Genomic DNA, 25,658 nt, shown 5'->3' on the forward strand with positions numbered 1-25,658 from the left:
TTTATATGCAGATTTGTAGAGCTCACTATCACCTATAGGGTATCCTGGCTCTGATTAGGTTTGAGTCTAGCCAAACCTAGGGCCTTGAAACTACTCAAAAAACAGGTTTTCAGCTATGTGTGTAATTCAAGTAGTGAAGTGGAGGCTCTTATGTGTAGTGACAGGTTATTCCATGCTTAAGGGGCGATATAGCAGATGGCTTTATCACCAGATATAGTTTTTCACATGCTTGGCATATGTGAAAGTAGGAGTCTGGATGATCAGAGGTGTCTGGAAGGTTTGTGAAAGCAGATGCGGTTGTTGAGATGATGGGCCAGTTTTATGTAGTGCCTTGAAAATGTGGTTGAAGAGTTTGAATTGTGCCCATTTGTGTATGGGGATCTCATGGAGCTACTTCAGGTGTGGTGAGTGCAGCGTGGGAGGAATACTTCTTGCTGCTGATTTCTGAATGGTCTTCAACCTTTTGGTAAATTTATTGGCAATTGGGCAGGATGTTTCTGTAGACCAGCTAGCTTGTGATGAGTGCATGCATGACGATAATCTGATGGAGACTTCTAGCCTCAGGTTCCTTACCTTAAAATAATCACAGGCATCAGATTGGCTCTTTTAATTTTTAAACAATTCCCCCTTGTGCGCCGGCAGGTGGCATTGTTGGCGTCATCTCTGCCAGAAATGACATGAGTGGTGCCTGTATACATGCCACCCCAGAGTGCTGACCTCATTTCCTTCTTTTCCGCTCAATCGGTATGGTTCTGAATCAATCTTCCCTCAGTCATTTTTGATTGAGTCCTTTTGACCTTTTGTCGAAATCTAATGTGCCTTTAAAAAACAAAAAAAAGAAAAAAACATTTTGATGATGTCCCCAAGGAAAACCACTCGGTTTAAATCTTGTGGTGCCTTTTGGCAGATGTCTGTGACGAATCACCACTTGGTGGGTCTGTGTTTCCTGGAGAGGGACCACGACTCTTCGTCTTGTGCGTAGTGCAAAATCATGGAACCCCAAGGCCATCTGCTAGTGGGTCATGAAGCTCATGGTTGCTCGTCATGCAAATTCGCGTCGCTCCAGGTCCCGTTCATGTGGGAGGTCTTGCAACTTATTCTGGCATGGCCCAAAGAAGCCCAAGAGCTCTTCACCTTCTCCACAAGGGTGCGGAGCCACAATTCCTGACCTCACAGGTGGGCTGGAATCTGGGTGACCCTTGCCCAAATCTGAGATCTTTGAGACTAGTAAGCCTTGTTTTTGAGCAGTCGAATCCCTCTAGAGCACCTCCGGATCCCATGAGTTCAGGTGAGTCTTCGACTGGAGCTCTGACAACATTATTTGTCCTTCTGAAGATCACAATTTCTGTTGTCTTGTTTTTTATCTTCAGACAGTGATTTCAGTCATGTAGGCAATGAACTTGATCCGGGTACTGGGCATCTTGTCCATGAGGGTGAAAATGAGTTGTGTTTCGTCTGATTAGGGAAGGATATTGATATTTTGGAAACGGATGATGCTAGCTGGAGGTATCCAGTATACATTAAAGAGGTTCGGGCTCAGGGAGGATCCTTGTGGATTTCAGCAGATGAGGTTGCAGGCATTCAAGATATATGGTGCCAGGCTGTCCGATTTCTGCCAGTCAGGAAAGAACAGATCCAAGGGACACGTAGTGTATTCCCCTTACTTGGATAATTGTATGATCAAGAACTAAATTGATCTTCAAATGTCTTGTCCATACACAACCCATTCTTTCTCTTTTACATGCCTGAGGCTTTACCATCAATGCTACCAAGACTCATGTGGCCCCCTCTACAGATATAACCTTTTGTAGGGTCAACCCTAATTCAGGAACACGTGAAGCCCACCCCAACCATCAAAGAGTCATGACTTTCCACTCTTTTTCAGCCAAATTGTCCTCTACCAGTCAGAACAGTTATGCATTTTCTCCACATGATTGCCTACTGCATCACCATAACGTCCTCTATTCAAACAGTGCCTTGCAGCAAAATGGTTCCAAGCAGTGGGTCACATGTAGGATCTGGTGTTGGTAAAGGCCAGTGTTCACCCCGCTATGCAGTGGTAGAACAGTCTCTGCAGTGGTGGAACAGCACCAATCTGTTGCAAAGCTGGCCTTTCCAAAACCCTTTACCCTCGGGTCTCCATGGATGCATAACCAGCAGGATAGGGAAACATCTCAATCTCACAGCAGTACAAGCCTTGTGGACCCTGTAACAGCAGGATTACCACATCAACTACATCGTACCCTAGCAATCTTGCTGTCCCTCAAAGCATTCCTCTCACAGATACAGGGCAAGGTACTTTTAGTCTAAAAGGATACAACAGCGACGTATTATCTGCTGAAGCAAGGCACCACCTACTCTTCGCCTCTCCTTCCTCCCAGGGTTTGACAGTGACCTAGCACACATGCTCAGCTGGACAGATTTAGAAGTTCAAGAATAGGATCTCAATCCCCTTTTCCTAAAAGAGCTACTCCAAACACTGGGAACTCCGTAGATTAACCTGTTTGCCACCCCAGACACTGCAAAATGCCAATGTTTCGTATTCAGGTTCCCACACACAATACAATGCACTATGGATGGACTAGTCAGGGATATTTGCTTGCACTTTTCTGCCTATTCCTGTTCCTTCCACTAGGGGGTGCACAAAATGTAACAAACATCCCAAAGGCTCATCCTTGTACCTCCCACCCAGGCCAGACAGCCGAGCTACTCCACCCTACACAAAAAGCTCCCCAATAGTCCGGACCTTCTCACCAGAAACAAGGGTCAGATCAGACATCCAAACCACAAACATGTTAACTACTTGAGATCCTAGAGCTCAGGTACCTAGACCTCCCACAGGAGTGCATGGACATCCTCAAGGAAGCAAGCAGGGTAACTATTCAAGCTTGATGTACTGTATGCAAAAGCACAAGGATCATAAAAATCAGTGGTCCAAGTCCTTATATTCTACCTCCTTCATCCACAACACTCCGGGTTAGCATACACTTTCATTAGACTCCATTTAGCAGCCATAGCCGCTTACATGCATAATAAAAAACACTTCTTGCAGTTTGCATACCAGTCATCATCAAGGCTGTTATAGAGGGCCTAGAGTCATTCCTCCAAGGGTGCCTTATGGCCTTGAATGGAATCTCAACATAGTCCTCACCAGACTTATAGGATCCCTTTTGAGTCATTGCATTCCTGCTTCCTTCAGTTCGTCTCCCGGAAGATTACATTCTTAGTGGCTAGAAGTTCACTCTGATGTATTGGTGAACTGCAAAGCACTTGCATCACAAAATCCCTACATCCAGGTTTTCGACGACAGGGTAGTACTACGAACCCAACCCAAAGTTTCAGCACAAGGGGATTTCCCCCCTTTCATTTCAACCAGACCATAGAACTCAAGGTTTTCTTTAGACGGCCACATTTGGTGGCAAAGAGCCTTCCACACATCTAGAGAGCTCTTGTGCACTGAATTGATAGGACCAAACTCTTTTGTTAGGCAGATCGGCTTTTTGAAATAGGATGACATTTCAGGGTGTTACTAAAGGTTACGAAGGAATGAAAATTGCTAAATGGATAGTCAAGTACATACAGAGCTGTTACCTTGAAGCCAAGTGAGTTTTCCCTGTACCTCCCAGGGGACAATCCACATCCAATGAGGCAACTTCGAAGGCTCGTTCAAAATATTCCACTAGCTGATATCTGTAAGGCAGTTACTTGGTCAACACCACATACATTTACCAAGCACTACTGTATGGCTGTTCTTGATAAACGATAAACTTTAGTTGGTCAGATTGTCCAAAGAACCGTTTTTCGCACACCTGCTTTATCCACACGCTAGCCAATGTTCAAACGGAAGAACAGCTTCACAGTTGATTCAGAGCATGTGTATCTACAGCAACACATGTTATGCATGGGAAATATTATCCTGTTATCTGTTTGGAGCATGTAGTGCTGTATATTCAGACACCAGCCCTCCTCCCCCAGCACATGCGGCTCTGGCTGCAGAACTCTTATCCTTCTTTTTTCTTTTCTATTACTAATTCTCCAGATATGCTTATGTGCACCACTTCCTTCTACCACTCTATACCACTCTTATCCACTGGGCAAACAGTCTAACATGGAGTCGTGGCAGCATAAGGAGGTTTCACCATATATCTTGTGACTCAAAAGACTTCTTGGAAAAATACAAGTTCCAAATATCTGACCCCAAAACTATATAGCAGGTATTTGGAGGGCATGTGAATCTACAGCACTTCACATTATGAACAGTTGCTTACAGGGTATATAACATTTGCCTTCAGTCTCCTTTTTCTTTCCCGTCATAAAATCCATAGATACTGGTGAGTGATTATAAAGCAATAACATTGCAGTTTCTGTTCCTCGAAGTGCCTAATCTTCTTTAAATCCATGAAGGTATCCCCTTATACTACCCATATTCTTGAGAGGGTGGTTAGCAGTCAGTTACCTTGGATATATTGATTGACATTATCTAGTGGACATCTAGCAGTTAAGTGTTTATACTTAGTTTGAAACTAAAAGCATTACTAGTAAGAAATATATATATATGTTCGATGGCATCTGTCGCTGTAGATACGCATGTTCTGCAATAGCTCGCCATCTGGTGTTGGGCCGGAGTGTTACAAGTTGTTTTTCTTCGAAGAAGTCTTTCGAGTCACGGGACCGAGTGACTCCTCCTTTTGTTTCCATTGCGCATGGGCGTCGACTCCATCTTCGATTGTTTTTTTTCCGCCATCGGGTTCGGACGTGTTCCTGTCGCTCCGAGTTTCGGAACGGAAAATTAGCTAATTTCGGAAGATTTTCGTCGGTATTGTTGCGTTCGGGATCGGCGTACTTAGATTCCACACCGCATCGAAGATCGAAGAGCTCCGGTGCCCTTCGGGGTAGTTTTTCGATCCTCCGTCGGGGCCTGGTCGGCCCGACCGCGTGCTGAAGAACGCCGATGGAACGGACCCCGTTCCGTTTCTGCCCCAAATGCCACAATAAATACCCCTACACAGACCAACACTTGGTCTGCAACCTGTGCCTGTCACCTGAGCACAGCGAAGACACCTGCGAGGCCTGTCGTGCGTTCCGGTCCCGAAAAACACTCCGAGACCGTCGAGCCAGAAGACTTCAGATGGCGTCCGCACCGACAGCCCAACGGGAGTTCGAGGAACAGGAAGAGGAAGGTACCTTCTCGATCCAAGACTCAGACTCCGAAGGATTCGACGATACACAAACCGTGAGTAAGACGTTGAAATCCACTCAGAAGAACATTTACAAGGCCCAGGGGACGCCACTGCCACCAGGCCATGGCTCGACCCATAAATTCGGTGACCGATCGTCGGCACCGAAAAAGGCCCAAACAGTGCCGAGATCGTCCGACTCCGGTCGAGACACCGGCACGCAGCCTTCTCGGGACCGAGAAAGTGCTGGAGACAAGCCTCGACACCGAGATGCCGGTGTGGACACGGCTCGACGCCGAGACAGCGGCACCGAAACAGATCGACGCCGAGAGGTTTCGGCCCCGAAAAAGAAAAAAGTCACCTCGGAGCCGAAAAAACACGCAGACAGGGTTTCGATGCCGAAACAAACTGCAAGCGACCCAGCTTCAGGCTCTTATACAGAAGAGCACTCGCTAACCTCCCAAATGCAGAAGCATAGGTTTGAGGAAGAGCTACAAGCAACTGATGTGGACCATACGCAAAAGCGTATCTTCATACAGCAGGGGACAGGAAAAATAAGCACCCTTCCCCCCATTAGGAGAAAGAGAAGGTTGGAGTTCCAGACGGAACAGACACCACAACCAAAAGTGGTGAAAAGAGTTACCCCACCACCCTCTCCTCCGCCCGTGATTAACGTCTCACCAGCACAAACTCCATCACACTCCCCAGCTCACACCACCATGAGCCACGGTGACCAATATCAGGACGCATGGGACCTATACGACGCCCCAGTGTCAGATAACAGTCCGGAGGCATACCCTACAAAGCCATCTCCACCAGAAGACAGCACCGCGTATTCTCAAGTGGTGGCTAGAGCAGCACAATTTCACAACGTAAGCCTCCACTCAGAACAGGTCGAGGATGATTTCTTATTCAACACACTCTCCTCCACCCACAGCTCATACCAAAGCCTGCCTATGCTCCCTGGTATGCTCCGGCACGCAAAAGACATCTTTAAGGAGCCGGTCAAAAGTAGGGCAATCACACCAAGGGTGGAAAAAAAGTATAAGGCGCCTCCTACAGACCCCGCTTTCATCACTACACAGCTGCCACCAGACTCTGTCGTTGTAGGAGCAGCTAGAAAAAGGGCCAACTCTCACACATCTGGAGATGCACCACCCCCAGATAAAGAAAGCCGCAAGTTCGATGCAGCTGGTAAAAGAGTCGCAGCACAAGCTGCAAACCAGTGGCGCATCGCCAACTCCCAGGCACTACTTGCGCGCTATGACAGAGCCCACTGGGACGAGATGCAACATCTCATTGAACATCTGCCCAAGGACTTACAAACTAGGGCAAAACAAGTGGTTGAGGAGGGACAGACCATCTCCAACAACCAGATACGCTCCTCCATGGACGCTGCAGATACAGCTGCACGGACAATTAATACATCTGTAACTATCAGAAGGCATGCATGGCTCCGAACGTCTGGATTTAAACCAGAGATTCAACAAGCAGTTCTCAATATGCCTTTTAATGAAAAAGAACTGTTCGGTCCAGAAGTGGACACAGCGATTGAGAAACTCAAAAAAGATACGGACACTGCCAAAGCCATGGGCGCACTCTACTCCCCGCAGAGCAGAGGGAATTACAGCACATTCCGTAAAACGCCCTTTCGAGGGGGGTTTCGGGGTCAAAGCACACAAGCCAGCACCTCACAAGCCACACCGTCCAGTTACCAGGGACAGTATAGAGGAGGTTTTCGGGGACAATATAGAGGAGGGCAATTCCCTAGAAATAGAGGAAGATTTCAAAGCCCCAAAGCCCCTACTACTAAACAGTGACTCACAGGTCACTCACCCCCTCCACACAACACCAGTGGGGGGAAGAATAGGTCATTATTACAAAGCATGGGAGGAAATCACTCCAGACACTTGGGTTCTAGCAATTATCCAACATGGTTATTGCATAGAATTTCTACAATTCCCTCCAAACATACCACCAAAAGCACAAAATTTAACAACACACCATTCCAATCTCCTGGAGATAGAAGTGCAGGCACTATTGCAAAAGAATGCAATCGAATTAGTGCCAAACACACAAATAAACACAGGAGTTTACTCACTGTACTTTCTGATACCAAAGAAGGACAAAACACTGAGACCAATCCTAGACCTCAGAGTAGTGAACACTTTCATCAAATCGGACCACTTCCACATGGTCACACTACAAGAAGTATTGCCATTGCTAAAACTACACGACTACATGGCAACTTTAGACCTCAAGGATGCTTATTTCCATATACCAATACACCCATCGCACAGGAAATACCTAAGGTTTGTATTCAAAGGAATACATTACCAATTCAAGGTACTGCCTTTCGGATTAACAACCGCACCAAGAGTCTTTACCAAATGTCTAGCGGTAGTCGCTGCACACATAAGAAGGCAGCAAATACATGTGTTCCCATATTTGGACGACTGGCTAATCAAGGCCCATTCGTTCATACAGTGCTCAAATCACACAAATCAGATCATACAAACCCTCTTCAAACTCGGGTTCACCGTCAACTTTACAAAATCCAACATTCTGCCGCGCAAGGTACAACAATACCTAGGAGCCATAATAGACACATCAAAGGGAGTAGCCACTCCAAGTCCACAAAGAATTCTAAATTTCAACACCATCATACAACGCATGTATCCAACACAAAAGATACAGGCAAAGATGGTATTACAACTCCTAGGCATGATGTCATCATGCATAGCCATTGTCCCAAACGCAAGACTGCACATGAGGCCCTTACAACAATGCCTAGCATCACAGTGGTCTCAAGCACAGGGTCACCTTCTAGATCTGGTGTTAATAGACCGCCAAACTTACCTCTCGCTTCTGTGGTGGAACAACATAAATTTAAACAAGGGGCGGCCTTTCCAAGACCCAGTGCCACAATACGTAATAACAACAGATGCTTCCATGACAGGGTGGGGAGCACACCTCGATCAACACAGCATACAAGGACAATGGAACGTACATCAAACAAAACTGCATATCAATCACCTAGAACTTCTAGCAGTTTTTCAAGCACTAAAAGCTTTCCAACCAATAATAGTTCACAAATACATTCTCGTCAAAACAGACAACATGACAACAATGTATTATCTAAACAAGCAGGGGGGGACGCACTCCACGCAGTTAAGCCTGCTAGCACAAAAAATTTGGCATTGGGCAATTCACAACCAAATTCGCCTAATTGCACAGTTTATACCAGGGATCCAAAATCAACTCGCAGACAATCTCTCTCGAGATCACCAACAGGTCCACGAATGGGAAATTCACCCCCAAATTCTGAACACTTATTTCAAACTCTGGGGAACACCTCAGATAGACTTGTTTGCGACAAGGGAGAACGCAAAATGCCAAAACTTCGCATCCAGATACCCACACAAACAATCCCAAGGCAATGCCCTATGGATGAACTGGTCAGGGATATTTGCTTACGCTTTTCCTCCTCTCCCTCTCCTTCCTTACCTGGTAAACAAACTCAGTCAAAGCAAACTCAAACTCATATTGATAGCACCAACTTGGGCTAGGCAACCCTGGTACACAACGCTGCTAGACCTATCAGTGGTACCCTGCATCAAATTGCCCAACAGGCCAGATCTGTTGACACAGCACAACCAAAAGATCAGACACCCAGATCCAGCATCGCTGAATCTAGCAATCTGGCTCCTGAAATCCTAGAATTCGGGCACTTACAACTTACCCAAGAATGTATGGAAGTCATAAAACAAGCCAGAAGGCCATCCACCAGGCACTGCTATGCAAGTAAATGGAAGAGGTTTGTTTGCTACTGCCATATTAATCAAATACAACCATTACACACAACTCCAGAACATGTAGTGGGTTACTTGCTTCACTTACAAAAATCTAACCTAGCTTTCTCTTCCATTAAAATTCACCTTGCAGCAATATCTGCATACCTGCAGACTACCTATTCAACTTCCCTATATAAGATACCAGTCATTAAAGCATTCATGGAGGGCCTTAGGAGAATTATACCACCAAGAACACTACCTGTTCCTTCATGGAACCTAAATGTTGTCCTAACTAGACTTATGGGTCCACCTTTTGAACCCATGCACTCCTGCGACATACAGTTCCTAACCTGGAAGGTGGCATTTCTCATCGCCATTACTTCCCTAAGAAGAGTAAGCGAGATTCAGGCGTTTACAATACAGGAACCTTTTATACAACTACACAAAAATAAAGTCGTCCTAAGGACCAATCCTAAATTTTTGCCAAAGGTTATTTCACCGTTCCATCTAAATCAAACAGTGGAACTTCCAGTGTTCTTTCCACAGCCAGATACCGTAGCTGAAAGGGCACTACATACATTAGATGTCAAAAGAGCATTGATGTATTACATTGACAGAACAAAAAACATCAGAAAGACTAAACAATTCTTTATTGCATTTCAAAAACCTCATGCAGGAAACCCAATTTCAAAACAAGGTATAGCCAGATGGATAGTTAAATGCATCCAAATCTGCTACCTTAAAGCTAAACGACAGCTGCCCATTACACCAAGGGCACACTCAACCAGAAAGAAAGGTGCTACCATGGCCTTTCTAGGAAACATCCCAATGCAAGAAATATGTAAGGCAGCCACATGGTCTACGCCTCACACATTCACCAAGCACTACTGTGTAGACGTGTTATCCGCACAACAAGCCACAGTAGGTCAAGCCGTATTAAGGACATTATTTCAGACTACTTCCACTCCTACAGGCTGATCCACCGCTTTTGGGGAAATAACTGCTTACTAGTCTATGCAGAACATGCGTATCTACAGCGACAGATGCCATCGAACTGAAAATGTCACTTACCCAGTGTACATCTGTTCGTGGCATCAGTCGCAGTAGATTCGCATGTGCCCACCCGCCTCCCCGGGAGCCTGTAGCAGTTTGGAAGTTACCTTCAATTATTTATATATGTATCATCTCAACCTTAAATACGTGCATACTTAGTCACTCCATTGCATGGGCACTATTACTACAATTCAACTCCTACCTCACCCTCTGCGGGGAAAAACAATCGAAGATGGAGTCGACGCCCATGCGCAATGGAAACAAAAGGAGGAGTCACTCGGTCCCGTGACTCGAAAGACTTCTTCGAAGAAAAACAACTTGTAACACTCCGGCCCAACACCAGATGGCGAGCTATTGCAGAACATGCGAATCTACTGCGACTGATGCCACGAACAGATGTACACTGGGTAAGTGACATTTTCAATATATATGTGTATGTGTGTATATATATATATATATATATATATATGTTCGATGGCATGTGTAGCTGCAGATACACATGCTTTGCACATCCCGCCATCTAGTGTTGGGCTCGGAGTGTTACAAGTTGTTTTTCTTCGAAGAAGTCTTTCGAGTCACGAGATCGAGGGACTCCTCCCCTTTCGGCTCCATTGCGCATGGGCGGCGACTTCATCTTAGATTGTTTTTTTTCCGCTATCGGGTTCGGACGTGTTCCTTTTCGCTCCGTGTTTCGGGTCGGAAAGTTAGTTAGAATCTCGGAAAAATTGTCGGTATTGTTTGCGTTCGGTATCGGGTTAGTTACAACAGATCGACACCGACTTTTGAAGAGCTCCGGTGGCCCTTCAGGGTTTTTTCGATTCCCCCGTTGGGGCCTGGTCGGCCCGGCCACGTGTCTCTTCAAGGCTGATGGAACGGACCCTATTCCGCTTCTTCCCAAAATGTCACAACAAGTATCCGTATACAGATCAGCATCTGGTCTGTAACTTGTGTTTGTCTCCAGAGCACAAGGAGGATACTTGTGAAGCATGTCGAGCGTTTCGGTCGAGGGAGACATTAAGAGACCAAAGAGCGAGAAGACTGCAGATGGCGTCGGCGCCGACAGGACAAGGGTGTTTCGAGGAAGAAGAAGAAACCTTCTCCATTCAGGAATCGGACTCAGACAAGCTGGATCCCGAAGAAACGCTGAAAACCGTGAGTAAGACGTCGAAACATAAAACTCACGAGAAGACCACAAAAGCCCAGGGGACGCCACCGCCAACAGGCCATGGCTTAACCCGAAAAATAGGTGACCGATCATCGGTACCGAAAAAGGGCACGCTTGTGTCAAAGTCATCCGACTCCGGTCGAGATACCGGCACACAGCAATCTCGGGCCCGAGACAGCGGCTCCAAGCAAGTTCGGCACCGAGACAGTGGCCCCGAAATGAGTCGGCGCCGAAAATAAAAAAGGTTTCCTCGGAGCCCAAAAAGGCGACCGAAAAGGTTTCGATTCCGAAACATCCAGCCTCGGAACCGAAAACAGGTTCCTACACAGAGGAACAGGGATTGTCCTCCCAAATGCAAGGACATAAGTTCGGAGAAGAACTTGAATCAATGGAGCCAGACTACACTCAAAGGAGGCTCCACATTCAAAAGGACACAGGGAAGATAAGCACTCTTCCCCCAATTAAAATGAAACGAAGACTTGCCTTTCAAGAAAAGGACAAGCAGCCACAGGCAAAGGTGGCAAGACAAACAACTCCGCCACCATCTCCAACACCATCAATGCACACATCACCGGTAGCCACTCCACCACTGATGCAATCCCCGACTCATACTGCAATGAGTCAAGATGATCCCGACGCATGGGAGCTTTATGATGCTCCGGTATCAGATAACAGCCCAGACTGTTACCCTGCGAGGCCGTCACCACCTGAAGACAGTACATCCTACATGCAGGTGGTCTCAAGGGCAGCTGCTTTTCATAACGTCACCTTGCATGCAGAACCAATTGAGGATGACTTTTTGTTTAATACACTATCCTCCACTCATAGCCAATACCAAAGCTTACCTATGCTCCCTGGAATGCTAAAACACTCCAAACAAGTATTTCAGGATCCTGTAAAAGGCAGGGCCATAACTCCAAGGGTGGAGAAGAAGTACAAGCCACCGCCAACAGACCCTGTTTATATTACGCAGCAATTAACACCAGACTCTGTGGTTGTTGGGGCAGCTCGCAAGAGAGCAAACTCTCATACCTCGGGAGACGCTCCACCTCCAGACAAGGAGAGTCGCAAATTCGACGCTACGGGGAAAAGGGTTGCAGCACAAGCAGCAAACCAATGGCGCATTGCCAATTCACAAGCACTTCTGGCAAGATACGATAGAGCTCATTGGGACGAAATGCAGCATTTCATTGAACACTTACCCCAAAAGTTCCAAAAAAGGGCACAACAAGTGGTGGAAGAAGGACAAAGTATCTCAAATAATCAGATACGGTCAGCAATGGATGCAGCAGATACAGCTGCAAGGACAGTAAATACTGCAGTAACAATAAGGAGACACGCATGGTTGCATACGTCAGGATTCAAGCCGGAAATACAACAAGCCGTGCTGAATATGCCTTTTAATGAACAGCAGTTGTTTGGGCCGGAGGTGGACACTGCTATTGAGAAACTTAAAAAAGACACTGATACGGCAAAAGCCATGGGCGCACTCTACTCCCCACAATGCAGAGGCACATTTCACAAAACACAATTTAGAGGATGGTTTCGAGGTCAACCTACAGAAGCCACAACCTCGCAAGCAAGGCCCACCTATCAAGGCCAATATCAGCGGGGAAGTTTTCGGGGGCAATATAGAGGGAGACAATTCCAAAAGAATAGAGGGAAGTTCCAAAGCCCCAAAACTCCTCAAAACAAGCAGTGACTTCCAAGTCACACATCCCCAACACATGACACCTGTGGGGGAGAGACAAAGCAATTTGTACAAACATTGGGAGGAGATAACAACAGACACTTGGGTAATGGCAATTATCCAGCATGGTTATTGCATAGAATTTCTCAAATTCCCTCCAAACGTACCACCGAAAACACACAATATGTCAAAACAACACATGGATCTTCTAGGACTAGAGGTCCAGGCATTGCTACAGAAAGGAGCAATAGAATTAGTACCAATCCAACAGAAAGGAACAGGAGTTTACTCTTTGTACTTTCTCATACCCAAAAAGGACAAAACACTAAGACCTATATTAGATCTAAGAACATTAAATACCTACATCAAATCAGACCACTTTCACATGGTGACATTACAAGACGTAATCCCACTGCTCAAACAACAAGACTACATGACAACACTAGACCTCAAGGATGCATATTTCCATATACCAATACATCCTTCACACAGAAAGTACCTAAGATTTGTATTCCAAAGGGTACACTACCAATTCAAAGTGTTGCCATTCGGAATAACTACTGCGCCAAGAGTCTTTACAAAATGCCTAGCAGTAGTAGCTGCGCATATCAGACATACATGTGTTCCCGTATCTAGACGATTGGTTAATCAAAACCAATACACTAAATCGGTGTTCACAACACACAAAGTACGTCATAGAAACCCTACACAAACTAGGTTTCTCAATCAACTACACAAAGTCACACCTTCAACCGTGTCAGACACAGCAATACTTAGGGGCAACGATCGACACAGCAAGAGCGATTGCCACGCCAAGTCCACAAAGAGTACAAGCATTTCACAATGTAATAAAGGTCATATATCCAAACCAAAGGATACAAGTCAAAATAGTAATGAAACTACTAGGCATGATGTCCTCATGCATAGCCATTATCCCAAATGTAAGGTTGCACATGCAGCCCTTACAACAGTGTCTAGCATCACAATGGTCACAAGCACAGGGTCAACTTCTAGATCTAGTGTTGATAGACCGCCAAACATACACCTTGCGTCAATGGTGGAAAAATATAAATTTAAACCAAGGGCGGCCTTTTCAAGACCCAGTGCCTCAATTAGTAATAACTACAGAGGCCTCCATGATAGGGTGGGGAGCACACCTCAATCAACATAGCATTCAGGGACAATGGAACACTCAGCAAAAACAGTTTCACATAAATCACCTAGAACTATTGGCAGTATTTCTAGCGTTAAAAGCTTTTCAACCAATGATAAGCCACAAACACATTCTTGTCAAAACAGACAACATGACAACGATGTATTACCTAAACAAACAGGGAGGAACACACTCAACACAGTTGTGTCTCCTGACACAGAAAATATGGCATTGGGCGATACACAACCACATTCGCCTAATAGCACAGTTTATTCCAGGAATTCAGAATCAATTAGCAGACAATCTCTCTCGGGATCACCAACAAATCCACAAATGGGAAATTCACCCCCAAATACTACATACGTACTTCCAAATTTGGGGGACACCACAAATAGACCTATTTGCAACAAAAGAAAACGCAAAATGCCAAAGCTTCGCATCCAGGTACCCACAAGATCAGACTCTGGGCAATGCATTATGGATGAGTTGGTCAAAGATATTTGCATACGCTTTTCCCCCTCTCCCACTCATTCCATATCTAGTAAACAAGTTGAGTCAAAACAAACTCAAACTCATACTCATAGCACCAACTTGGGCAAGACAACCTTGGTACACAACACTACTAGACCTCTCAGTAGTACCTCATGTCAAACTACCAAACCGACCAGATCTGTTAACTCAACACAATCAACAGATCAGACACCCCAATCCAGCTTTGCTGAATCTAGCAAATTGGCTCCTGAGGTCTTAGAGTTCGGACACTTGGACCTTACACAAGAATGTATGGAAGTCATAAAACAAGCTAGGAAACCAACCACTAGACATTGCTATGCAAATAAGTGGAAAAGATTTGTTTATTATTGCCATAATAATCAAATTCAACCTTTACATGCATCTGCTAAAGACATCGTAAGCTACTTGCTACATTTGCAAAAGTCAAAACTAGCTTTTTCATCCATTAAGATACATCTTACAGCAATTTCAGCTTACCTGCAAATTACCCACTCAACTTCATTGTTTAGGATACCAGTCATTAAAGCCTTTATGGAAGGCCTAAAAAGAATTATACCACCAAGAACACCACCAGTCCCTTAATGGAACCTCAACATTGTCTTAACACGACTCATGGGGCCACCTTTTGAGCCCATGCACTCATGTGAAATGCAATATTTAACATGGAAAGTTGCATTTCTAATTGCCATCACATCTCTAAGAAGAGTAAGTGAAATACAAGCATTTACCATTCAAGAACCATTTATTCAAATACACAAGCATAAAGTAGTTCTTTGAACAAATCCAAAATTCTTACCAAAAGTCATATCACCGTTCCACTTGAATCAAACAGTAGAACTACCAGTGTTCTTCCCAAAACCAGATTCTGTAGCTGAGAGGGCACTACATACGTTAGACATCAAAAGAGCGTTAATGTACTACATTGACAGAACCAAACAAATTCGGAAAACAAAACAATTATTTGTTGCTTTCCAAAAACCTCATTCAGGAAATCCAATTTCCAAACAAGGCATTGCTAGATGGATAGTTAAATACATTCAAACCTGTCATCTCAAAGCAAAGAGACAACTGCCTATTACACCGAGGGCACACTCCACTACAAAGAAAGGTGCTACCATGGCCTTTCTAGGAAACATTACAATGACTGAAATATGTAAGGCAGCCACATGGTCTACGCCTCATACGTTTACCAAGCACTACTGCGTGGATGTGTTAACAGCACAACAAGCCACAGTAGGACAAGCAGTACTACGAACTTTGTTTCAAACAACTTCAACTTCTACAGGCTGAACCACCGCTTTTGGGGAGATAACTGCTTACTAGTCTATGCAAAGCATGTGGATCTGCAGCTACACATGGCATCGAACATAAAATGTCACTTACCCAGTGTACATCTGTTCGTGGCATGAGACGCTGCAGATTCACATGCGCCCACCCGCCTCCCCGGGAGTCTGTAGCCGTTTCGAAGTTGATCTTGAACATTTGTAAATTTGTAAATATATCACTTTAAACTACATTATGTACATACATGTTTACTCAATTGCATGGGCACTATTTACTATAATACACAACTCCTACCTCACCCTCTGCGGGGAAAACAATCTAAGATGGAGTCGACGCCCATGTGCAATGGAGCCGAAAGGGGAGGAGTCCCTCGATCTCGTGACTCGAAAGACTTCTTCGAAGAAAAACAACTTGTAACACTCCGAGCCCATCACTAGATGGCGGGATGTGCAAAGCATGTGAATCTGCAGCGTCTCATGCCACGAACAGATGTACACTGGGTAAGTGACATTTTCCATATATATATATATATATATATATATATATATATATATATATATATATATATATATATATATATATATATATATATATATATATTCCTCAACTGCCATAGATACTGTTGCCCTTTCAGTACTGCAAAGGCTAAAAGAGGTCTGGGGTTTAGATCATATGTATATACTTATCTAGAAGATCAACCTCTTTAAATCACCTCACCTTCTTCCTCTCAAATGTAGTGTGCAACAGGCTTCCTGGCCTCTGGTCTTTAATATTTACATCCAGCCATTATTCTCATTAATTAATCAGTAGGGCTTGTTATACCCATCCTAATCAGGCAACACCCAAATTGTCGCAGCATGGCAGCTCCGAACAGTAGGAATCTTCAAGTGATTATCTTGAATGTATTAAAACATGGAGTCCTAAAAGTTGGCTGCATGTAAACCAAGATGAGACAAAACTTGTGTATGGTACTTGAGGAACATTGTGGTTTTCAACTTTTCTCCCTGTTTTTGAACAATGTATCAAGCCAGGAGCAAAGGTGAACAATCTTGGCATGTTACTTCAAACAACACCAACTATCTCAAGACCCAAGGGAGCTATATTTATAAAAACATTGTTCATCTGGAAAAAGGGTATAGGATCAATAGGATCTGCCATATTGCCTCACAAGCAACATCTCATTTGTTGGTTGGAGGTCATAATTAATTCACATTTACGTTTTTAAAATGCTCTTTAGGTAGTGATGACAAAGGCCGTATTCCGACACCTCCAGATTGAGCAAAATGCAGAATTCCAGTTAGTCAAAGGGCACTACCCGTGGGCCCATATCGCATGTGCTCAGTTTAATTTACACTTGCTTAAGGAGCTTTGTATCCTTTTCTAGTGTATGTGCAGTCATGCCCCCAAGATCGTTTCTCTATATGTGGACCAAATATTGGTTACTAGTGCTGCCTTTTTCACAGTAACATGATTTTCATTCTTTCTGTTCTTTTTAATATAGCTGCCATTTTTCTTCAGCCATGCTTTGTTTTCCACTTCTAAAGTAGGTTATCACAAGTCCAGTAAGTAGACTGTTCTGTATTAGTGTACTATGTAAGTGTTAACATTCCTAATTTTTAACAGTAAATTGCATTGTAATATGCTGGCCAGAGACTAAATCTTTATCACTTTAAGTATTGTCCGAATCAAAGGCTCAAGCGGTTGCACAAAGGGCACGAAGACCAGCAAGCTCTGCCGTAGAGTTGCAGGAATGCATTTAAATTGATTCAGGGGAAGGGATGTGAGAATATATATTTAATGGAACTGTAGCAAGAAGTTGTGTTTTGTAGTTTAGGGTTGTAGGGATTTCACATCCAATACCACGGCGGGACTGCCTCCAAAGTTAAAACATGAGGTGTGATGGTGATTTTTGCTAAAAAGAGGAATGAGGTCCTGTAGAAACCCATGTTATAAAGTGGACCCACAAACATCTTGTTAGGCAAGGCATGTGATGGTGAAATGTTTATTCAATTTTCCACAGCACATTTAGATTTGTAGAAGCCTGAAAGTGTTGGAAAAAAGATAACCTATATTTTTGTTTGCCACGGGTCCATTCTGCGAGGATGAAAACTTTTTACTGATGGTCAGTAGTTATTATTTTCATACTTAAATGATCTACACTTTCAGAGCGAGCACTTTTGTGAATCATGCTTTACTCTGGTCAGAGATAAGCTGTTGATGTATATCCCCATCAGAGTGCTTGTATCTGACATTTTATGGCCTTAATTGAAGAAAAACCTGTAAATTATGTTTTGCACAGTCCCAGTGCTCTTCTCTAAAGTAGGGTCGTTTTGAAATATTGCCTGGGTTGCATAAACATCCTTTCTACCACTTCAAGGAAAGAAGATACTCCATTTGTATCAGTCTTGCGACATCTGCCCTAGCTGTGATCCTTGCTATTCTGACGAAAGACTCTCTATTCACACACACAAATTCACTTATGTCGCAGAAGAACCAAACTGGACCTCTTCATGGTATTAAAAGAATCAGGACCATGGGTTTGGTGACAAACACCCACCCAATTCTGAGACATAAGTAATTTGACAAACTAAAAATAGAGAACCATATAGAGGTCTCTTGGGTTTCTGTAGAGATGCCAAGCCCTGGCAAGTTCTCCAGATGTCGGCTCCACTGCCCTGTCAGGGTCTCAGAAAGGCGCTTGATTAATTAAACCCTCTATTTCTGCTGGTTTACATGCATTATAAGAATGCAGTCTAAGTAAAAGAACAAGTAAATTGAACTGGGTTGGTGGTGCACTCTTTACAGAATAAATATATGTTTGATGGCATATGTGTCTGTAGATGCACATGCTCTGCATACTTCAGCCATCTAAAAGTGTGCAATTTATTTTTCTTCGAAAAGTCTTTGGAGCCACAAGGTGTAATGAGTGACTCTTCCTCTTGCTGGTAATGCGCATGGGCATCCCACTCCATTGTAGGATTGTTTTCTTCTGCTGTCTGTCCTTGGTTGTGTATTACCGAGCCCAGGATTGAGATTGTATTTGGAACTCTTGTCGTTTGGGATTTGCTCACCTTTGCCAGTGTTATCAGACGTGTTTTTTTCCCCGTCTTCCGTGCTTCTAGACCAAGAAAACATCACCCGTCGGATTGACGTGCTCAAACAGAGGGCCTTTGGGTCACACCCTTCAGGCCGAACATTACTATTCTTTCAAATTAGATAAGGCCCTGCTGATGAAACAGACTCCTTTCTGATTCTGCTCAGGGTGCCACGCAAAATACCTGTGGACTGGCCATCATCAGGTCTGCAATCTGCTTGCCACCGGACCACAGGGAGGAGGACTGCAAGGCCTGGCAATCATTTCAGTCTTTTAAAAAAAAAAAAAAACTACAGGACCAAAGAGCACGTTGCAGGAAAATGCAGAGACAAGAGGTCAAAGACACACCTGATAACTTCCAAGAACAGGATGTCAACCAAGAGGAGGAAGATCTCCATGAAGTCTCTGCGACTGAAAAAGCCTTTTCCATTGAGAGTTCAGACTCTGAGATGGGCCTCGAAATGCAGGATCTCCAGCCAGGTCAGCATACTATGAGAACCAATGTCCCTGTCCTGCCACCTAAAAAAACATCCAAGGGGCAAAGGTGCTTTGCCATATGGCACATCACCTGCCATAAAGCAGTGACTCTCTTCTCCTTATCAATCCACACCTGTTGAGGGACGGTTACAACAGTTCCTTCCTATCTGGCAAAACATATCATTGTACCAGTGATTGTTGGATATTATCCCACATGGTTACTGTCTGGAGCTCATTTCTACATCTCCAAACATTCCATCTCGCACTCAGCCTTTCCATGGAATATCTAACCCTGCTCAAACAGGAATTTCAAGCTCTTACTAAAAGGAGCAACAGAACCCGTCCTTACACATGAAGGGCCAAGAGTATGCTCTGTATACTGCCTCAAAAAGGATGGGTCTTTACACCCAATCTTAGATCTACGACCATTAAATCACTACATCCTGTCAGGGCATTTCCGTATGGTCACTTCAACAAGGCGTTTTCTCTCCGCACTGGACTTAAAGGGTGCCTATATGCACATTCCCATACACCCAGCACATCGCAGATACCTCAGATTTGTGCTGGCAGGCAACCATTACCAGTTCAAGGTCCTTCCATTTGGGTTCACTACTGCACCTCACCTATTCAGAGTGCCTAGCGGTAGTAGCAGCACATCTGTGCAGACAGAACATTCATGTTTTACCACATCTAGAGGACTGACTCATCAAACCATTCTCCCACCATGTCTCCATAACACCCTAACTGCCATCCTTACTACATCGACTAGGCTTCACCATCAGTTTCCAAAAATCTCACCTTCAGCCTCTGCAGACTCAACCGTATCTAGGGGCTATTTGAAACACACACAGCTGGGATTAGACAATCCCAGTGCAGCAAGAATACAGAATTCTCAAACGCAAATATCCTGTGTCCAAGCCAATCAACAAGTCGCAGTCAAAATGATCATGAGACTGCTGAGTATGATGGCTTTGTGCCTTGCCATAGTACTCAATGCATGTCTACACATGTCCACTGCAGGAATGTCTAGCTCAACAGTGGTCTCTATTACAGGCTTGTGGTTGTTAGGGAGGGGTGGGGTGGCAATGTTAAGGGGGGGTTGGTGGACTGGCAGGTACGGGGGTGTCATGGGGACGGGTGGGGGGTGGGAGTGGCAGGGGAGTGGGGAAGGGCATGGGGGGACGCATTCTCCAGTTGTTTCGCCTATTGCAGACAATCTGCCATTGGGCTGTACGTCAAAACATTCATCTGTTGGCGTAATATCTTCCAGGAACACACAACAGTTTTACTGACCTTCTCAGCAATGGGGCATTAAGTCTGAACTCCACCCACAAGTCCTTCTCCCCTACTTCTAAAAGTGAAAATTTCCAGACATGGATCTGTTCGCAACAGCGGATAATGCAAAAGGCCCAAATCTTTGCCTCCAGGTTTGCACACCCCCTATCCAATGCTGTATGGGTGAACTGGCTATATTTGCCTACACTTTTTTGCATCTCCCTCTCCTTCTGTTTCTGGTTTGGAAACTTAGGTTAACATCCCTCAGACTAATACTAGTTACTCTTACATGGGCCCAACAGCCCTGGTTCAGCACCCTCCTTGAACTGAGTAGTTCCTCATGAGAAGCTTCCTGTCATACTCAGAACCATGTACGGATCAGGAACCCAAATAACAAGGAACTAAACCTAGCAGTTTGGCTTCTGAGGTCATAGAGTTAGGCTAGCTTAACTTGTGTGGATGTATGGTCATGCTTAAGTAGGCACTCAAACCCACCTCCAAAGGACGTTATGCTGCAAAATGGTAACATTTTGTTTGCTACTACCATTCAAACCAAATTGTCCCTTTCAAAGTCACAGTGAAAGATATGGTCTCCTACCTACTTCACTTACAAAAGTCAAACTTAACGTGCGCTTCAATACGGTTGCATCTTGCTGCAATACCTGCTTACCTACAAAATGGGCAGCACCTTTCTGTTTTCAAAATTCTGGTCATCAAAGCCTTCGTGGAAGGGATTAAATTAGTGATTCCACCAAGGACTCCTCCCTCCTGTGCCTTTGTGGAATCTTAATGTAGTGTGTACAAAACTTACGGGTCCCCCATTTGATCATCTACACTCAGGCCCTCTTCAGTTTTTAACGTGGAAAGTGGCATTCTTATTCATCATCACTTCACTTGGATATGTTAGCTTATTTAAGGTTAAAGCCTGGAACTCTCTTTCAAATACCCAGAGATAAGGTTGTTCTTCATACCAATCCTAAAATCCTACCTAATGTTGTATCTCATTTCCATCTCAACCAATCTATTGAATTGCCATTATTTCCCCTCACAACCTGACTCTGTTGCAGAGAGAGCTCTTCATACTCTAGATGTTAAGAGTGCTTGGGTTCTACATTGATAGAACTAAAATTTATAGAAAGACTAAACAACTTTTGGTTGCCTTTTCACCACCCCACAAAGTCAACCCTGTATCCAAATCAGACAGAACCATATGGATAGTAAAATGTATCCTAACTTGCTGTGCTAAAGCCAAAAGACCTTTACTTGGTCATCCCAGAGCACACTCCGCTCGTAAAAAGGGGAGCAACCATGGTCTTTTTAGGAAATAGTCCCCTTTTTGACATTTAAAGGAGCTACATGGTCTACACCCCACACATTCACCAAACATTTCACACTAATAAGCCAGTCTAGGTCAGGCAGTGCTATATACACTTCTCCAAACTACAACACCCACAGGTTAGCCACCCACTGCTTTTAGAGGGCACTGCACAGCATGTGTAGCTACAGCCACACATGCCATCAAACGGAAAATGTTACCCAGTAAGCATCTGTTTGTGGCATGTTGTACTGCAGATTCACATGCGCCTCTGCCTAGACCCCTTTGGCAGTTGCAGTTAATTTTGTTCTTAATTTACATTTTTATTTGCATGGATATCTCTTTATTTACACTTATTCTACAATTCATTCGTCCGTCTCCTCTCCCCCCCCCCCCCCCCAGAAAAACAATTGAACGATGGAGGGAGTGATCACCCATGCGCATTACCAGCAAGAGGAGGAATCCCTGTACTACGTGACTTTAAAGACTTTTTGAAGAAAAAAAAACTTGCACACTTTCAGACCCAACACTAAATGGCAGGAGTATGCAGAGCATGTGACTCTACAGCACTTAATGAAACAGATGCTTACTGGGTAAGGAACATTTTTCTTCTTACGTTCTGTTGATGTTCCTTATCAAAAATCTTCTGCAACCTCTATAAAGCTGCTCCTGGGTGAAGTGAGAAAGGAAGAACATATATTGGAGGAAACCTCAAACATTTGAAAAAAATTTAATTACAATCTGAAATGAAAAAGCTTTAGAACACTTAAGTTTCTGAAACCAAATTATATTGCAGTAGTGAGGACAAACTTGAGTAGTTATTAAGGTATTTTTTGGGAAAAAAGTAAGTAAAAGCTTACATTTTCAGCACAAGAAAATGCCTCTCAAGTAAATATCCATTCATTCTTGAGCTTGAAGAAGTGGTGGGCTCTAGTTTGGTACAATAAGGACTTGCCATGCGTAGTTGAAGGGACGGGAATGCAAGACAAATTCTGCTTTGTGACTATAATTATTGCCCTTGCTCTAATATATGCTTACAAATAGTAATGTTTTTTTTTTTTCAGTGGTTAGTGAATTATTTTGGTTCACTGTCTGTTGAGGACTCTCTGGAGTGTTTGCGAGCTATGCTTTCTGCAAATATTCGCCAGAACCTTCAAATCTGTGTCCAGGTGGCTTCAAAATACCATGAGCAACTCTCCACTCAGTCACTGATCGAGCTGTTTGAGTCTTTCAAGAGTTTTGAAGGTAAAGGTTTTTCGTTTGTGTAATCATGTCTATGCTATGTCTTTGGTCTTCTGTCTGTAATGTGACTCGTAACTAGAGGAAGGAGTTTCTGCAGAATTGAGTGTTCCCAATTATATATTTTTAAAATATTTCTTTTGTTTTAAAAAAATAACATAATTTACAGGTTAATTTAAGCTTCCACACCCGCCAACAAGGAGCATGTGATAGCAGTGGAGAAGTGTGGCACAATGGTTAGAGCGGCAGACCCTGATGCAGAGATTTGGCCCGGGACCAGGGTTCAGTTCCCACCTTGGTGGGTCTTGCGCTCAATTCCTTGGACCAATAATTCTCGCCGCGGTGCCTAATCTAATTAATGGGTCCCACTCTGTAACTCTGGGCAATAGCTTGCTTAATCTCCACAACGGCCCTCACAGCGCTTGGATGCCTGGCTTCACCCTGGGGCTGTCCAGGAGTGGGCGCCTCACAGGGAAAAGCCAGGAGGGGTTCCACAGCGGCATGCGTACAGCGCCTTGAGACCCTAACGGGTGAGTAGTGCGCTATAAAAGTGCAAAGTTTTACATTTACATATGTTGCAGTTAATTTTGCATTTTAAATTAGCCACTGGACAATATAAGCAGCTCATATATACAACATATGTTCACTGTGCTCCCCTACATTTCTGTAATCCCTCTCCCCCCCCCCACTTCAATTAGGTTTCCACCAGTTCCTCTGGCTGTGTCTCTCAGAGTTTCTCCATTTCCCTATGAAAGCGTATCTCCACCAACTCACCCCCCACCCCTGTTCAATAGTACACCAATCTGTGGTCGACCCCGCACTCAGCCCGTGCCCTTTTTGCAAATTCCCTTAACCATTGATTCTGAATGGAGTGGGTAACCTGTTTGTCATCCATCTCAAGGCTACACATTTTTTGGCCACAGACAGGCCTAGCTCTATTTTGTTTCCATACATCTTGTGTCGAGCTCGGATTGCCAAACCCATCAAGCACAACTGGATTTTCAGTTGAATTGTCAGCTCAGTCATTTCCGTCAGTGTACTGATCACCTCCTTCCAAAAAACATCCACCCCAGGGCATGTTTACCACATTTGTATATATATTCCCACTGCTATCTTGCACTTAGGGCAATGCTTATGTTTGGTGTGATCCCCTCTATGAAGCCACTGCGGCATGACATAGTCCCTATGCAGACACTTTTAGTGGATCAATTTCAAGCATGCATTATGTGTGCTCAGCATGGGCAGCCACTCCCATTCCATCAGCTCCACCTCCAAATCGTCCTCCCATTGGGACTACAGTATTTACTAACAGGTAGCTATGGCTGGCCACAGCAGTGTGTATAACCGCATTAACAATTTATCCTTGTCCCCTATATTAGGTAGAATTTGGTTTAACATGTCTCTGGTTCCTGATGAAATCCTTCCCATGAAATGTGGGTAGCTGCCGCCAGGCCTCATATGCCAGGAAGCCGCCACCTCGCACACCCCATCTTTTACGAACATCTGCATAACCAACCATCCTGCCATCCACATATACATCCCCTGTGTTCTGTGGTATGGCTCCCCCTTCATTGACTTTCAGAAATGCTGGCAGCAATGGGCTGAGACCTGTACGCCACAGAATCAGATACTGTACATAAGTGTTCGATGGCATGTGTAGGTGCAGATACACATGCTGTGCACATCCCGCCATCTAGTGTTGGGCTCGGAGTGTTACAAGTTGTTTTTCTTCAAAGAAGTCTTTTCTAATCACGAGACTGAGGGACTCCTCCCCTTTCGGCTCCATTGCGCATGGGCGTCGACTCCATCTTAGATTGTTTTCTTTCCGCTATCGGGTTCGGACGTGTTCCTCTTCGCTCTGTGTTTCGGTTCGGAAAGTTAGTTAAATCTCGGAAAATTCAACGGTATTGTTTGCGTTCGATATCGGGTTAGTTAATGCAGATCGACACCGAATTTGGAAGCGCTCTGGTGGCCCTTCGGGGTTTCGATTCCCCGGCGGGGCCTGGTCGGCCCGACCACGTGCGTCTTCAAGGCTAATGGAACGGACCCCATTCCGCTTCTGCCCCGAATGCCACTACAAGTATCCTTACACAGATCAGCATCTGGTCTGTAATTTGTGTTTGTCTCCCGAACACAAAGAAGATACCTGCGAGGCCTGTCGAGCGTTTCGGTCGAGGAAAACGCTAAGAGACCGGAGAGCAAGAAGACTTCAAATGGCGTCGGCGCCGACAGGACACCAAGACGTGGAGGAAGAAGAAACCTTCTCCATCGCGGACTCGGACGAGACCGAACAGGCGCCGAAAACCGTGAGTAAAACACCCATGGCCAAAACTCACGGAAAATACATTAAAGCCCAGGGGACGCCACCGCCAGCAGGCCATGGCTTAACCCGAAAAGTAGGTGACCGACCATCGGCACCAAAAAAGGGC

The 25,658-nt window shown here is 44.6% G+C and overlaps 1 protein-coding gene across 2 annotated transcripts in view; it reads left to right on the plus strand.

Annotated features, from left to right (window-relative positions):
* The window catches only part of CLTC (clathrin heavy chain), a 723,592-nt gene that overhangs the window by 271,401 nt on the left and 426,533 nt on the right, over window positions 1-25,658 (plus strand). For both annotated transcript variants that reach the window (XM_069226425.1, XM_069226426.1), the window contains exon 13: window positions 23,055-23,235. In XM_069226425.1, the coding sequence (XP_069082526.1) occupies window positions 23,055-23,235 (181 nt within the window). The remainder of the gene's footprint in view (window positions 1-23,054; window positions 23,236-25,658) is intronic.

This window comes from Pleurodeles waltl, chromosome 3_1 (genome assembly GCF_031143425.1).
Source record: "Pleurodeles waltl isolate 20211129_DDA chromosome 3_1, aPleWal1.hap1.20221129, whole genome shotgun sequence".
NCBI lineage: Eukaryota > Metazoa > Chordata > Amphibia > Caudata > Salamandridae > Pleurodeles > Pleurodeles waltl.